The sequence below is a fragment of the Hypanus sabinus genome, chromosome 30 (assembly GCF_030144855.1).
Source record: "Hypanus sabinus isolate sHypSab1 chromosome 30, sHypSab1.hap1, whole genome shotgun sequence".
NCBI classification, from domain to species: Eukaryota; Metazoa; Chordata; class Chondrichthyes; order Myliobatiformes; family Dasyatidae; genus Hypanus; species Hypanus sabinus.
Window position 1 is genome coordinate 10,943,874 of NC_082735.1, and position 17,351 is coordinate 10,961,224.

The following is a 17,351-nucleotide window of genomic DNA, read 5'->3' on the forward strand; positions in this document are numbered from 1 at the left end:
AAATGTTAAGGTTCACGCATTAGCTCTAGCTCTGAATCTTCTCCAATTTTTTTCCTCATTCACACTAGCCCACCGCCCATGTCTTTGCATAAAGACTAATACCTGTTCCCTTGACACTAACCATTAAAACTGATGGAACACACAACTTCTTTTCACATCTCCCAAGTATAATGATATTTACGTTCTCTACTCCATAGTACCACACTCTCCCAAGTACAACAGAACACTATTCTCTAGACTCTCTACTCTCACCAGCAACCACTGACCCTGATTAAGTACGGTCAGTGTAGAATTTGGTACTTAAACTGGCCATGGTAAATTACCTCAAATATTTGTGGTTGGCAGGAGCATAGTGGGAGGTGAGACAGGGTAAGTTATAGGGAAATTGTGAAAAAATTATAATGTTGGATTACTCTGACAAATGGTATAGAGTTGATGGGCCAAATATCACATGGAAATGAAATAAGAAACTGTCTCTCCAGAATCCTTTGAATATACTGACTGCCCCCCAAATGGGTGCCCAACACTCTCAGAACTCTGCTTAGCTCAATACAATCAAATTTCAAGCTTCTTACCTAAATAAAGCAATTCAAAGTCACAAACGAACATCTGTAGTTACTTTCCCTTTCCATTCCAGAAGAGAGATACTCAACCAATTATTACATTCTCCTCTATCCACTTATAGAGTGAATAGTGAACAATAGATTTTAAATTACCATTGAGAAACCCCAAGAGAATTTACCTTCTGCTCCTCGTATGCATCATCTACACTGCCTTCCCGTCTTTCACAATCACAAAGGTACACTCTACATGTACACCTGTGATAATAAGCTGAGTCTCAGCATCACCTCCCTCATTGTCTCTGAATTGTAACATTACTTGTCCGACTGCAAGTACTAGATAAGCAGAAATTTTCTCCTACCGAACAGGGAAGAAATCTCATCTGTGATGAAATACAGGAAAGACCAAAAAGCTCCATTATTTTCAGTTTTCACCTCAAACTACTTTTCCTAGCAACTGACATTCTCTATGCCTTAGCAACTGGCAGAAACAGAACTTCCAGATGCCAAGGCATCTAGTTCTAAAAATCCCATTTAAAACCTCTCTCCTGGTCTTTCCACATTAAAAACTCTGAGAAATCCCAGCAATGTGAGCAAGATTCTAGTCATCTACCCTAATAGGACAGAGCTTCCACTGATATCCAAGATAGATTTGTGGATATTGGTAGAAGTGTGCAATTTCAGTCCAAAGGTTGCAGCCCAATAGAGTGCTGGCGATTAAAGTTGTATGGTATGATCTGTACTCCTTACAGAATATAATCAGACAGCGTAAAGTTCCATATATCTCCCAACCCTTAGGGAGGGAAATCCATATACTCAACACTTACCAAAGTAACCCATCAAAAATACTGCAGTTCCATTTAAGTGAATGGGAGAAACCAGCTTCCATTAGCAAGGCAATAATTTAGTTTAAATGCTTGTACCTGTTGTGTGCTTGTGCTTTTAAAAATGTTAGGTATTTTGACTGGTCCTGAGTCAATGAGATTTGCAAACATAGATAAATGCCAGGTTTAACAGTCAGAAAAATGGGATGCTGGCAACATTATTCTTACCAGTAAAACCAGTTTATATAGTCTCATCATTGTACTGGGAGCCAGACCCCCAAAGGAAGACGGCAATGGGGTCCAAGATGCAGTCAACCAGCAACTTATCTAAAAAGCAGCCAAATCGAGGATACCTCACACCCCGGTCATTCCCTTTTCGCCTCCCCCAACCACCACCCATCCAGCAGAAGATAAAAGTTTGAGAATACATAACACAGGGCTAAAGGAAAGCTTCTATTCTCACCCCTTGTGCATTTAAATGTAACTCTTGATCTCCCAATCTACCTCTATGGCCTTGGCATTTTGTCTGCCTACATTTTCTTCTGTAACTATCACTCCATATTTGACATTTTTTCCCCTTTTATACTACCTCGATATACTTGTATATGGAATGATCAGACTGGATGGCAAGCAAAGCAAAGTTTTTCACTCTATCTCATTGCATGTGACAATAAGAAACCAACAGCCAATCTCCAGGGCGGTGGAAGATTTTCCTTTTGTTTTTTATTTAAATAACTGTCAAGCTTTTAGAGCATTTTACTACATTATAAAAGGTATAAAAATAGTTCAAAACTGTAAATTATAATATAATACAACTATAAATCTAATCCTACACAGCATTACTTAATCAGTCATTCCTACAAAGCCAACATAAGAATATCTTAAAAAAATACAGAGAAATCCAATGCACAATCCTTATGTAGCTTCCTACCTTTCCTTGATTAATTGATATCCAAGGTTAAAAATTTAAAGATTAAAGATTAGCTTTATTTGTCATGACACATTTAACCGTGTTTCAATGGACATGTTTATATCAAATCACACCAGCAAGTTATCACTCTGGGGGCAGCCTACAAATGTCACCACTCTTCAAGTGCCAACACAGCATGCCCACAACTGACTAACATAACCCATACGCCTTTGGAATATGGGAGGAAACCAGAACACCCGGAGGAAACAATGCAAAAAAAAACTCCTTATAGACAGCAGCAGAAATCATACTCCAATCAGTGATGGCTGTAACGTGATTACAGCAGTGATTGCTGTGAAGAAAAGCTACCATTTAACAACCACAAACTACAATATCACGTGTCTCAAGAGATGCCTGAAGATGAGAATGATCCTGTAAAAGAAGCACACAAACTTACTCAGGGATGGTATATTCTGCTGCTTTGATTTTCCTGAAAAGCTCCTGAGGTATGCTGTCATAAAATGGAAATTGCCCATAAAGCATTGTGAAGAGCACCACACCTAGTGCCCACATGTCACTGGGTTTGCCCCTATATGGCCGGCCTGGAAAACAAAAGACAAAACAATTTAGATAAAGCTATTGATTCAATGATATAAGACCCGTTGAAATATACAACAGGAACATTAAGATGTCTTTTATGCACATGGATGATCCAAAAAATCTGCTCCGATCCAGCATCTTGAAGGTATAAAGGCAGAGAATACTTTTTCTAACAATTTAGCCTCTCTGAAAATCACCTTCAATTCCACCTCACTAAGGACAGTCTCATAAAATCAGTGCAACCCATAAACATTTTAATCAACTCTCAGTTGTAAGGCATGGTATAAAGTTCCAGACTATTTATTGCATTACCTGCTCTTGTTTATACATTACTAAAGTGCAACATGAAAATACACCAAGAATGAAATATTTGCATTTAATGATTCATTACAATCTTAAATTATCTCACAGCACCTCATACATCATTTGAGAATGTGGATGGAAACACTAAATTTCTCCACACTTAGACAAACATGCTCATGTGCAATTTTGTTAGAATACTTTTGCTGTCAAATAGCAAAATTAATGTGCATTCAACCAATAAAACAGTAGACAAGCCAAATCAATTTGTGGTTAGGTAGTCCCAAAATATTGAATAATAAATTGAAAGGAGCAAGAAATCCCAGAACTTTAAGAACCTGGGAAAGAAATCATAGCCAATGTAACAAGGCTTGGGCGAACAGAATGATTAAACAGAGGAGTAATACAGAAAGTAGGACTGCACATTTCCTGCTTGAGTAAAAAGGAAGTAAAAAATCATGAAACTTGGAAGAAGGCACTAAGGCAGTCATACATCCCATTACATTAGTGCCAGTCCAAAATTGTTACTCATGCCAATATAAATTTCCAACGTAGTCAAAGGGCTTGCAGTTTTAAGCATTTCAAATACAAGGAAGGCATTTAGGTAGTTCGTTCCAAAATACTGTCTGGAGGCAAAAAAAATTACCATGAAAATTTCCTTCTATATAAGTCACTTCAAAGCCATGGCCGCTGAGCTTAGACCTCCTACATATATAGGTCCGCCTGCACTCTATTTGGGCCTGATAAATTTTATAAATTTTAAAACTCACCAAGCCTTTGAAAAAAAATCCAATAGCTTTAAGTTTTTCAGCCCCACCAATATTCTTGCAAATCTGCACTCTCTCTAATACAATCACATCCTTTCTGTGAAAACCAGAACAGTGAACTACACTAGCTGTCACCCAAACTTTTATAAAATTATAGCATAATTTCCTTGCTTTTAAATCTAATGCCTTGGCTAATAAAACATACCATGTTTTCTTAGCCACTCAGGTGGGATGTTTTATAGTCAAGGCATTTGATTTAAAAGATATTATGCTATCATATTACAAAACAGCTTGGGATGTTGGAGTTCAATACCAACACTGGATGGAATTTGAATCCTCTCTATAAACGTGTGGATTTCCTCTGGGTGCTCCAGTTTCCCCTCAACATTCCAAAGATGTACTAGCTAGTGGTTTAACTGGTCATTGTAAATTGTCCTGCGATTAGGCTAGGGTTATATAGGTGGGTTGCTAGTGGTATGGCTCACTGGGGTGGAAGAGCTTGTACCACTCTGTATCTCTTAAGTAAAATAAATAGAATAAAATAGAACTGTCTGTCTTGTTTTCTTTAGTGTTAAGTGGACACATACTCAAGGCTTTGTCCAATCCTCAAGACTTCCTATCATTTACTCAATGTTGTGTTACAGTGCTGATAGAAGGAAGATTGATGAAAGATGGTAAAGTCAAAGTTAAAGAAAAGCCAAGTAACTTCTACAAGTACCCTAGCACTTCAGGGTCATGATCAGGAACATATTTACACACACACATCAAGCAAACTAAAGAAAATGTAAAAATTAAAATAGTTATCTTTTGACCAGAATGATGGTAAAGAAATTGATTGTTAACTTACTTCTGAGAAAGCCCAATACATTTCTCAGTTGCAACATGACCACAAAGTTAAAAGCAAGAAAAGAAAGCTGAAAGGAGTGAGCTCAACAAGGATCTAACACAGCAAATAACACTCCTAACCAAATCAACCTTGCAAAGTCCTCAAACATTGGGAGATTGATGTCAAAATTCTGAGGAACTCCACAGGCTCCCAAGTATATTTAAAGAAAGCCACAAATAATGTGCCTACACCTTATCTGGATACACGTTCTCCCTCTGGCAAAACAAGGGGTGAGAAAACTGGTTTACAGACAAATGCACCCTTGAAACCCCATGGAGTCAAACAGCATCAGGCCAAAATCAGCAAGGAAATCTTCTCTGATACTTAGCTGAGTTAAGTCTCTCCACATTAAATAATGCATCACAGAAGGTCTGAAAGTATCAAAAATCACAATCTACATTGGGTGGGCATCACCAACACTTATCAAGATGGACAAAGTTTGAATCTGCTGCAGATACCTTGTGATTCAACAAGCCAAATAGACATAACTGGCTTCACCAACTGACATGTGGCACACCAGTAGAAATCAAAGTTCAAAGTAAATTTATTATCTAAGTACATACATGTCACTATATACTACCCTGAGATTCATTTTCTTGTGGGCATTCACAGCAAATATAAAGAAACAATAGAATCAATAAAAAATGCGCACAAAGACAAATAACCAATACATAAAAAACACTGAAAATACAAAATAATAATAAATAAGCAATAAATATCAAAAACATGAGTTGTAAAGTCCTTGAATGGGAGCCCACAGGTTGTAGAATGAGTTCAGTGTTGGGTGAGTGAAGTTATCCCTCCGGTTTAAGACTCTACTGGCTGAGGGGAAATCACTAGTGCATCACCCACCCTGAGAACTATGAATCAAAAAGCGGTGCCTCAAAAAGGTGACATCTGTCATTAAGGATCCTGACCATCTGGAACATGCCCCCTTCTCATTACTACCATCAGGGAAAAGGTACAGGAGCCTGAAGAGTCATGCTGGACAATTTAAGCACAGCCTCTTACTCTCCGAATGGCCCCTGAACCAATGAACACTGCTTCATTATTAGCAAGAGAAAATCTGCAGATGCTGGAAGAATAGAGTCAACATTTTGGGCCAAGAGAAAAAGATGAGGAGTCAGAGTGAGAAGTGGGGGGAGGCTCTCAGTCCGAAATGTTGACTGTACTCTTTTCCATAGACGCAGCCTGACCTGCTGACTTCCTCCAGCACTTTGTGTGTTGACTGCTTCATTATTACATCTTTTTCCACTAGTTATTCTGCAATTTATAGTGATTTTTAATGCCTCTGAGTTGTGCTGCTTCTGCAAAACAACAATTACATCATAAAAGTCAGTGATAATAAATCTGATTCAGACACATTGGGAAACAAAGTCAGGGAGGACACAGTTCATGTGGAGCATAAATAACAAAGGAAATCAGCTAAACCAAGCCCATTCCTGCACAGCAACCTTCATATAGTTAAATCCTCATCTATTCTTAGGTGGTAAATTCCTTTATTTTAAAAAATGTTTCCTGGAGTAGTTGTTGCCCTCTGATTACTTTGCTCAACTGAGCTTTTTGAAATATAGCTAGAAAACAAAGCTGCTCTTTTTAATACAAGGAGCAAAAGATGACCTCTTGCTTAGCCAATATCTCTTTGCTTACAGACATCATTCAATAATTCTGAGTAACTAAAATTTCCTTCACTCCAACCCACAAATGCAATGTCCTGACTTGAACCTTAGCTGGTATGTATTAAGCATACCACAAAATCAATTTTGAATCATAAGTTAACAATTTTTATAAAAAAAAACATTTCTGCACCAAGGGGAAGCTACAAATGAAGTCAAAAATATTTCTAACCACAAACATTTGCTTATTCAATATCTTATCACAAAAATCCACACCACCCAAGCTATGCTCTTCCATCTAAGCTCCCCATCACACAGGCTTTGCTTTTCCAAAGAACCTCACTGCCCAGGCCATGCTCTTTCATCAAAGATCCTCATCACCAAGGGCATGCTCTTTTCTCGCTGCTGCCACCAGGTAGAAGATACAACAGCCTTAGAATTCACACCACTAGGTTCAAGAACAGTTATTATCCCTCAAGCATCAGGCTCTTGAACTTCCTCATCTACTGATATATTCCCGCTACCAATGATTGCACTTTAAAGACTCCATCTTGTAATTTCATATTCCCATTATTTATTACTATTTACTTATATATGCATTTGTAGTTTGTCGTCTTTTACACTCTACTTGATCCTTCATTGCCTCTTTTATAGTTACTATTCTACGATTTGCTGAGTATGTCAGAAAGAATCTCAGGGTTCTATGTGGTGACAAATACGTACTCTAATAATAATACTTACTTTGGAAAATACACAAGGAGTTTGAGGGCAGAGGGTTGGAGAATAATGTTCAGCGACTTTGTCAGAAATTAGCCAGATTCACTAAATTTGCGTAAGAGTTGTTCCAGCTATTTTTTCAATCCCTTCCCCCCCCCCCACCCAGCAAATACCCCCTGCTCAGATATCAGTTGGATTTAAGTACTTGTGTAAAGTCCTACAGTCTTTCAGAGATCCGATGAAATTTCATTATTCAGATTCCTAAGTTTCTCACCATACATGCTGTCCAACCTGCTAAATATTTCCTGCACAGGTTTTTAAGGACAATATTGCACAGAATGATTAATAAAGGTGAATGATCATTTCTACATGCTTGCTAAGTACTGCTTATGTAACCTTGATTGTTCAGGGCTTGTTAACATTCCAGCTACCAAGAATACATAGCTAAACTTTCTTCTAGTTTGAGAATACTTTTCTGACTTTCAGCAGGATTTTATTCTTTAATGAAATTTCCTATTGTACATCAGAAGCCCAGGTTAAGAAACAGAGAGGTATCTTGCAACCAGCTTCTGACACATAAATGAATACAAGCTGATCACTGTTGAGAAAAAAATAGCAACCAATGACTAATGTGCAAGGTGCTCATGTTGCATATTTTCCATTACAGGTGGATTCCAGCTCTGACAATCAAGAACAGAGAGCAGGAACTAAAACAAAAAGAGCACAAACATTTCCACAAATAACTTCAGTTGAGATAAAGCAGTTGTTTTTTTATATATAAGAAGCTTCTCCACATCAGACATTTTAATTGAAATTTCACATTTCAAAATACAAACCCACAGTACTCAACCTTGAAAGTGTTGTTTCTTTGGCTGGCTCAGCTAGCCTAAACAATAATGACCTTCAAGGCATAGAAAGCAGGGAACTCTATTCTGAAGCCAATGAAGTAAGGAGTTTGCTTATTGTTGGCGATCATTCTGTTTTCAGATGACAAGGTCAGAATTATGGATAGTGTGAAGCAGAGCTGAGCTATGAAATGGCAGGTAGAGTTCAACCCAGGAAGTATGTATGATATATTTTTGAAAGGTCGAATTTGAAGGCAGTAGACTGGGTTAATGGCAGGATTCATAGTAGTGCAGAGCAACAGAGGGACCTTTGGGACCTGACAACCATAAAGAAGGTATTGGTGTGTTGGCCTTCAATAGTCAAGCAATTGAGCTCAACAGCTGCAATGTAATGCTACAGATTTATAAAATGCTGGTTAGACCACACTAAGAATGTTGTGTTCGGTTCCGGTCACCTCATTATATAAAGGATGTGGAAGTTTTAGAGATGGTGCAGAGAAGATTTACCAGGATGCTGCCTGGATTAGATGGCATGTCTTTTGAAGATAGGTTGAGCAAGCGATAGGTTGAACTTTCATCTTTGAGTGAAGGATGGTGATTTGACAAAGGTGTACAAAATGATTTAAAGCATAGATTGAATGCATGGCCAAATACTTCTTTCCCCAGGGCTGAAATAGCTGATACAATTGTACGGTGATTTGAGTAAAGTAGGCAGGGGGAGGGAATGGCAGAGGCAAGATCCTTACACATGATGGATGCATGGTATACCCTGCCAGGGGTGGTGGTAAAAGGCAGATGCATTAGGAGCATTTTTGAAAGTCTTATATAGGCATATCCATGATAGAAAATGAAGGGTTATATAGGAGGGAAGATTAGATTGGTGATAGAGTAGATTAAAAGGTCAGCACAAATCATGGCATGAAGAGCCTGTATTGTACTGTAACCTTCTATGTTCTTTTCCTACAGAATCTGGCATGGTAGATTTCATAATCTCAACTTAAATGAATCAACAAATAATCACACTTTCCAGAGAATAGTTACTGTATGCAATGATTTGACATATTGTGTCTCTTGCAACTCTCTATTAAAGCAACTCACTAGTTCATTCCCTGCCCCCCTCTGTATTGCCTTACATATTTTTCCTAATCAATATACTCACTCGTATTCCCTCTTTGACCATTAAGACCATAAAACAGGAGCAGAATTAGCTCATTTGGCCATTTAAGTCTAATACACTATTTCATCATAGCTGATCCATTTCCCTCTCAGCCCCAATTTCCTGTTTTCTCCCTGTAACCCTTCATTCCCTGACTGATCAAGAATCTATCATCCTGTCTTAATGCCTTAAATATACACATGACTTGGGCTTCCACAGCCACTTGCAGCAACAATTCTGCAGGTTCACTACTCTCTGGCTAAAGAAATTCCTCCTCAACTCCGTTCTAAATGGTCATCCCTCTAATCGCAGACTGTATCCTCTGGTCCTACACGCCCCACCATGGGAAAACATACTCTCCACATCCACTCAATCAAGGCCTTTCAACATTTGATCAGTTTCAATGAGATCTTTCTCCACCCCCCCCCCCGCCCCCACAATCCCTCTGAATTCCAGTGGATACAGGCTCAGAGGCATCAAACGCTCCTCATAAAATAAGCCTTTCAATCCCGGAATCATTTTCATGGAAACCCCTTTGAACTCTCTCAAACATCGGTACATCCTTTCTTAGATAAAGAGACAAAAACTGCTCACAATACTCCAAGTCAGGCCTCTCTAGTGCTTTATAAAGTCTCAACATTATATCTTTGCTTTTATATTCTAGCCCTCTCGAAATGAATGTTAACATTGCATTTGTCTTCCTCACCACCCACTCAACCTGCAAAATTAATCTTTTTGGCCTTCAAATTTCTTGAACGCCACAATGGAAACTCCAACTACCTGTCTTGCAGGCATATTGCCAATACACAGAGCATGAACATCAAATTGTTCTTCAGCCATTTCCCTAAAGAAAGCAGTACTTGTGTCACTAACCTTTCCTTTTCACTGTAGCACTTGACTACAGGAACAATTTTAGTAAATCTCCTCAGGATTCACTCTAATGCCCTCACAACTTTCACGTAATCTGCATCTAGTAGGAAGGTTTATTAAATCAATATGTAGATATCCCACTAAGAGGAGAGGGCTATACTGGCCGTGTTGTTGGAAAATGAACCTGGCCAGGTGACTGACCTGTCAATGGAGAACAGTGATCACAACCCCTTAAGTTGCAAATCAGCTATATAGATAAATATGGATCTTGCTTATTCATATGGACCTTAAGTATTGGAGCAGGGAAGCTACAAGAGTATGAGGCAGGAATTTGGAAGAGTTGATGGGAATCAGTTATTCTTGGACAAGTCCACATCTGACATGTGGACAGTGTCTAATGAATAACTGCAGAGCACAGGGGAACCCAAAAAAGAATTGTAGAAGGGATTTAGAAAAGACAGGAGAGTGCTATGAAGAGCTCTTGGCAAATAAGATTAAAGACATTCAATGTCTTCACGGCATTCGATACACACAAGAGGAAGAAGATAACTAGAGTATGGGCAAGACCATTCAAAGATAAAGGAGAGAACATGTGCTTGAGGCAGATGTTTGATAAGTTCCGATGACTATTTTGCATCAGTAATTTCAGAGGACGTGGAGGTATCCACCTCCAGACTTGTGCTTTTCAATAAACTTTTTGCAGAGTTGCTTGGAGTGTTCTTTTGTCTCCATGGTGTAGTTTATTGCCAGCATACAGAATACTGACTCACCAGCAGTTGGACCTTTCCAGGTACAGGTGTATTTTTGCTACAATGAATTGAAACACCTTGACTGCACACAGGAGATCTTAATTTAACTAATTATGTGACTTATAAAACCAAATGGCTACACCAGTGATGATTTGTGTGTAATATTAAAGGGGGTAAATACTTATGCAGCTAATTATTTTGTGTTTTATATTTGTTATTAATTTAGATCACATTATAGAGATCTGTTTTCACTTTGACACAGAAATCTTTTTCTGTTGATTAGTGTCAAAAAAGCCAAATTAAATCCACTGTGGTTCAAAATTGTAAAACAATAAAACATGAAAATTTCTGAGGAGGTGAATACCTTTCATAATATATAGATACTGTATATTCTATGTTCTATTATTCCCTCAGTAAACTTAAATATAGCCATTATCTTCCTTAGCTGAAGTTGCAGGTCCCGCCAGTGAAGGTAATCCCTTTCATCTCTCCTACCCCAGAAGTTATCAGGATCACTGAGCCCAACACAGTTTGGATGTTGAAGATGCTACTCTCAATACCGTTTATTTGCTGTACTGCAGACGCTAAGAGTTCTCCAAGGCCAAGACAGCATGTTTTATCCATTTTCACCACCCACACACCATCCCCAACATAAGCAAACTTCAGTGTACGCCTCCATATATTGGCATATTCAATGACTACCAGTATAAATTCGCACAATACTCTTCCGAGTTTAACAAAAAAACAATCAGATAATGATTCCTCTGTACTCAAGTGACATCACCACCAAATTGGTATTTTGTCTCTTTACATAACCCATCATGACTCTATTTCATCATCCTGGAAGATAACATTGTCCAAAATCTTTAACTGCGATGAAGTTCTTGTTTCAAGGACGAACTGGAACTCAACTGGAAACAAGGTGGGAAAATGGAAACCTGATTCGATGAAAACTAACCAATTAGGAGGGACAGACTACGGGGTTTCAAATACCACCGGACTAGACTTGCCCAGGCATTATCCCTGATGAAGATGCAGAGTTCGTCATCGAAAGATCAGTTATAATCGATACCTGTACTTAGCTAGAAACCCGAAGAGTTTATCCAGAAACCTAAACACTTACAACATAAAACACAATGACTATAAAAACAGATCAGAGGCGGGATTTTCTGGAGTGGTTCCCAAAAGACTTTCGACCATTTTGGAAACAAATAGTAAGAATATTCCTCATGGCCTGCATAAAACAAATCCTATTTTGTAAACATATATTAAAGTAGAAACTACTCTCCAAATTTGTAATCTAGACAAAAAACACAGGTTTTCCCACATCATTCTCGCAAGGTGACTGACTAATTTCTTACAGCAAATAGATCATTTAGATATAATCAAGATGCTGATGGATTTCACAAGGAGCTGAATGAAATAGACAATGCAAGAATAGTGTAGAAACTAGGAAAACCTTGTTTGTCTCACATGAACATACTCAGCAAGAAATAAAATAGGTTTGAATAGTGATTTTATCCATGCCTTTGCCAACAGTCCTAAGTAATGAGGAATGGGAACTCACCACTCAGTACATCAGGGCTGATGTAGGCAGGGCTTCCGCGCTGATCTTTGAGTAAATCATCTTCGCTAACTAGATGCTTTCCTAGGCAGAAGTTAGTGATGGTGATCCGATGGGTCCTGCAGGAAAACAAAAACAAAAGCACACACCTCAATATTTATTAGGCACTTGGGACGGAGAGTAGAAACTACAGAAATAAAGGAAATTCATTTTTCCACTGAAAGTGTTGACATTAAACATTGCCAGCTTTTAACAATTTGTACAGTTATTCCATGCATTGCTGACTCAATTCTTATTCCAGAAACCTGGGTCATTAAATAAATGAAAGTACAGTGCACTTTCCAGCTTATATTATGCATTGTAACAACCTTCATGCTGCACCACACAAGCACAGAACTGAAAAGCTGGGAAGGTGCTAAATTCCTGAGCTTCTAAATTAACAAGACTTTATTCTGTTAGAACCAACTTCCTCCCAGGATATAGAGTACCCAAAAGTAAAACTGTGCAAATAATAATTCTCTGAAGAGAATTTTTCTTCAAATATTCAAAAGTATCAGCATACATTATCAATTACCTGATCATCATAAACACACTCCATAACCATCACTAAGCATTAGATTTCACCATGACAAAAAGGGCTGTGCTTGCAATTAGCACCTCAAAAGATACTGGAAGTTATCAACAGATCAACAGGAAACCAGTTATTCGTGTACATCCTGAATAAATGACAGCAGGTCACTTCAAAAGTTAAAGTGTACAGGATCCCTCCATAAATAAAAAAGTTTCCATTCCCAGAAAATATCAGAATCAGATTTATTATCACCGGCAAGTGACGTGAAATTTGTTCACTGTGCAGCAGCAGTTTAATGCAATACATACTCTAGAAGAGAAAACAAATAAGAAATAAATCAATTGTGGTAGATGTATATTGAATAGATTTAAAGAACTTGGTCTGTGAGTTGTAACAAAGTAGTGTTACAATAACAATATTCACATGGATACTGGCTGATGTTAACCTGATGTCCAGAAACATTGTCAATGATGAGCAAGGATCTATTTATTTTTACACAATGTTGGTCAGTGGAGCGAAACAACAGTTTGATCTTAGAGGTACTGTAATGCCACCCATCCAGACCTTTTTGTTAGATCACCACTTCAGTTGAATACAACTATCACCAGAATCCACAGATTCTCCAAATGATAGACAGAGTTTTAACTTCTGTCATTACATCCTGGACCAAAATCAAAATAATCTGTAGCCACCCTAAAACCTGGAGCAGATTTTCCACTCCTCAAGATGTACCTTAGTGAGATCATCCTTCTCAAAAAAAAGGGCCATCTCATCTAAACGTTACAGAGAATATTTCCTGCCACTAAACTATGTGTCTTTGCTGACTTCCTTCACAACGGAATTTGCCAGGTTTGCACTTTTCTTGAAATATTCAAGTGAACTCTGGCAGTTCATTTAATATTTTACCATTTTTGAGACTCATCACCTTCCTCACATTCTTGCAAGTCTTGCCAAAAATGATAATTTTTTCCAGATCAAACTCAGATTCAACACCATGTTGAATCTGATTACACGTTACATACTTAACCCCTTTTCCATTCTTTGCATTACAACATTTCTGCCTTGATGCATAATCCACCTCCAATGATAACACTCTGGGCAGCAAGTTTTAGTTTGTTTGCAGTAATTATCGCTTAAACCATCAAAACAGTAAAAATTCATGAATGGCTCATATTATTCAGACATTCACTTTTACAATGTTCATTAATTATATTCACCATTGTATAAATATACAGAGCTTGCCATGATTTCTTGATAGACTTGCAATGTCAATATTGCTAGATATCTTCAAAGCTATTTTGCACTAAAGTATTACATCACAATAGCAAGCCAGTACACAATACTACAAGGACCCTTTCCTAACTAATTAACATTTAGATAGAGTTTTTAAAAAGATACTCACAAGCAACTCTCACCCATTTCAGATGCAGTGCTGCAGCCTGATGGCTTCAGCATTTCCCGTACAGGCAGCTCCGTTGAGTGTTTTAAAGGCAGAGGAGGGACACTATGTTTCATGATCGACTTATGGTGGTGCACAGGTGTGACAGTTCTGTCTCAGTCCTGCTCACCCAACCTGGAACATCCTGTGGTCAAGTGCTGTCCATTTGATCTGCCAAGGGAGTTTTCTGCCATCATCCTGGTAGCAGTGTACATTCTGCCTCAGGCAGGCACAGGAGAAGACAAGCACCATGACCAGAGTCACAATACAACTCACGCTGATGCCTTGTTCATCATTGTGGGGTACTTCAACCAGAAGTTGTCAGAATAACTACTACTAATATATCACCTATGGAACCACAAGAGCCAACACACTTGACCACTCGTACACCACCATCAAGAACACTTAGCGTTCCATCCCACGTCCACTCTTTGGAAAGTTTGATTGTCTGGCTGTACCTCTAATCTCTGCCTGTATGCCCAGATTAAAGACCACATCACCAGTGGTGAGGACTAAGGTATGGTCACGGGAGGCAAAGGAGCATTTAAAGGACTGCTTTGAGTCAGTGCACTAGGCAATATTCAGGGATTCATCTTTGAATCAGAATGAATACACTACAGTTGTCACTGACTTCATCAAGACCCATGTGATCTGAGAACATAAACCCAAACCAAAAACATGGATGAACCAGGAGTTTCATAGACTGCTGAGGGTTAGATCTGTGGCATTCAAGACCAGTGATCCAGAATTATACAAGTCTAGGTATGACCTAGGCTATCTTAAGAGCTTAAAAATATGATTAAAGTTAAGATAGAATCAAATGCACATGAGCTTTGGCAGTGTTTGCAGGCCATTACTTCCTAACATCAAGAATGGCTGTGATGCATCACTGTCAGGTGAGCCAAATATCTTTTATACACATTTTGAGAGGAAGAATGAAGCTACTACATCTGTGCAAATCCCTCCAGCATCTGGTGATCTAGTAATCTGTGTGGCCATGCACAGCTCAAACCCCACCTATAAAGTGGCCAATGACAGAATTGTTGTTGGTAGAATATTAAATGGTGACGAGAAGGTATATGGGAGTGAGATGCATACATCAGCTGGTTGAGTGATGTTGCAACAACAACCTCAATGTCAGCAAGACCAAGGAACTGATAGTGGACTTCAGGAAGGGGAAGTCAAGGGAACACACATCAGAACTCATTGGGGGATCAGTAGTGGAAAAGCAGAGCAGTTTCAAATTCATGGGTGTCAACATCTCTGAAGGTCTATCGTGGTACAACATACTCATGCAGTTACAAAGAAGGCAGAACAGTGACTATATTTCACTGGCGCTTCAGGAGATTTGGCATGTCACCAAAGACTCACTAATTTCTGCAAATGTACCACAGAGACATTTCTAACTGGTTGCATCTCTATTTCATATGGGGGGGGGGGGGGGTGCAACTGCACAGGGTAAGAAAAAGCTGCAGGAAGTTGCAAACTTAGCCAACTCCATCATGGGTACTAACCTCCGCAGCATTGAGGACATCTTCAAAAGGCAGCATCTGTCATTAAGGACCCCCATCACCTAGGACGTGCCCTCTTCTCATTGCTACTATCAAGGCAGTGGTACAGGAGCCTAAAGACACAAACTCAACATTTCAGGAACAGGTTCTTCCACTCTGCCATCAGATTTCTGAATGGTCAATGAACCCACGTACACTATCTCACTATTTTTTTCTTTTTTTGCACTTCTTGCACGAATAATTTTATAGACATAGTTCTAATTGTATTTTTTATTATATATTGCAAACTACTGCTGCTGCAAAACAATATTTCATATGCCAGAGATATTAATCTGATTCTCTAGAATTTTGACATTTACATGCCTTTTCAAATTCCTCTTATTCTCATTATAAAACTTAGTCTACTCTCGTGTTCCAATCCTCTTATATCTGCTCTCCTCTATTTTTGACACTCCTAATTCTAGTCTCTCACATATTTTTTTAATTTCCTCAAGTCATGGTACACAAAGGTACCAATGAAATTGGTACAAAAAGGGAGGAGGTCCTTTAGATGAATACAGAAAATTAGGTAGAAAGCTGAAAAACGGGACCCTCCAAGGTAGTAATCTCTGGACTGCTGCCTGTGCCACTTGCCAGTAAGGGGAAGGAGGGTTTGACAGATGAATGCATGGCTAAAGAAATGGTGCAGAGGACAGGGCTTCAGATTTCTGGATCATTGGGATCCCTTCTGGGGTAAGTATGACCTGGACCAAAAGGAAAAGTTACAACTGAAGCCAAGGGGGACCAATATCCTGGCTGACAGGTTTGTGGGAACTGTTGGGGAGGGTTTAAACTAATTTGGCAGGTGAATGGGAACCAGGGATAGGGATGATGGGGCAGTTGGTATATAACTAGCTGCTGTGTGTAGTGAGACTGGAGGACAGGCAAATGATGGAGCAAGGTTGCAGTCAGTCGGATGATTTAAAGTATAACATGGGGACAAAATAAAAAAGTATGAAGAATATGGGGCTGAAGGTATTATATTTGATTGGATACAATATACAGAATAAAGTAGATCTTGTAGTGCAGTTACAGACTGGCAGGTGTGATGTTGTGGACATCACTGACTCATAGCTGAAAGATGATCATAATTGGGAGCTTAACATCCAAGGAGACACACTGTATCAAAACAATAGACAGGTAGGCAGAGGGGATGCTGTGGTTCTGTTGGTTAAAATGAAATCAAATGTTTTGAAAGAGATGACATAGGATTGGAAAATGTTGAATCCTTGTTGGTAGAGTTATGAAACTGCAAGGATAAGACGACCCTGACAGGAGTTATATACGAGCCTCCAAACAGTAACCAAGATGAGGGCTACAAATTACAATAGCAGATAGAAAAAGGCATGCCAAAAATGGCAATGTTAAGATAATCATGCAAGATTTCAATATTTCAATATACAGGTAAATTGGAAAATTCAAGTTGGT

General features: G+C 38.7%; 1 protein-coding gene across 4 annotated transcripts in view; it reads right to left on the reverse strand.

Moving 5' to 3' along the window:
* Positions 1-17,351, reverse strand: part of stk40 (serine/threonine kinase 40) — a 101,713-nt gene that overhangs the window by 19,025 nt on the left and 65,337 nt on the right. For all 4 annotated transcript variants that reach the window (XM_059954325.1, XM_059954326.1, XM_059954324.1 and 1 more), the window contains exons 7-8: positions 12,368-12,483; positions 2,752-2,896 (exon numbers count right to left, since the gene is read on the reverse strand). In XM_059954325.1, the coding sequence (XP_059810308.1) occupies positions 2,752-2,896; positions 12,368-12,483 (261 nt within the window). The remainder of the gene's footprint in view (positions 1-2,751; positions 2,897-12,367; positions 12,484-17,351) is intronic.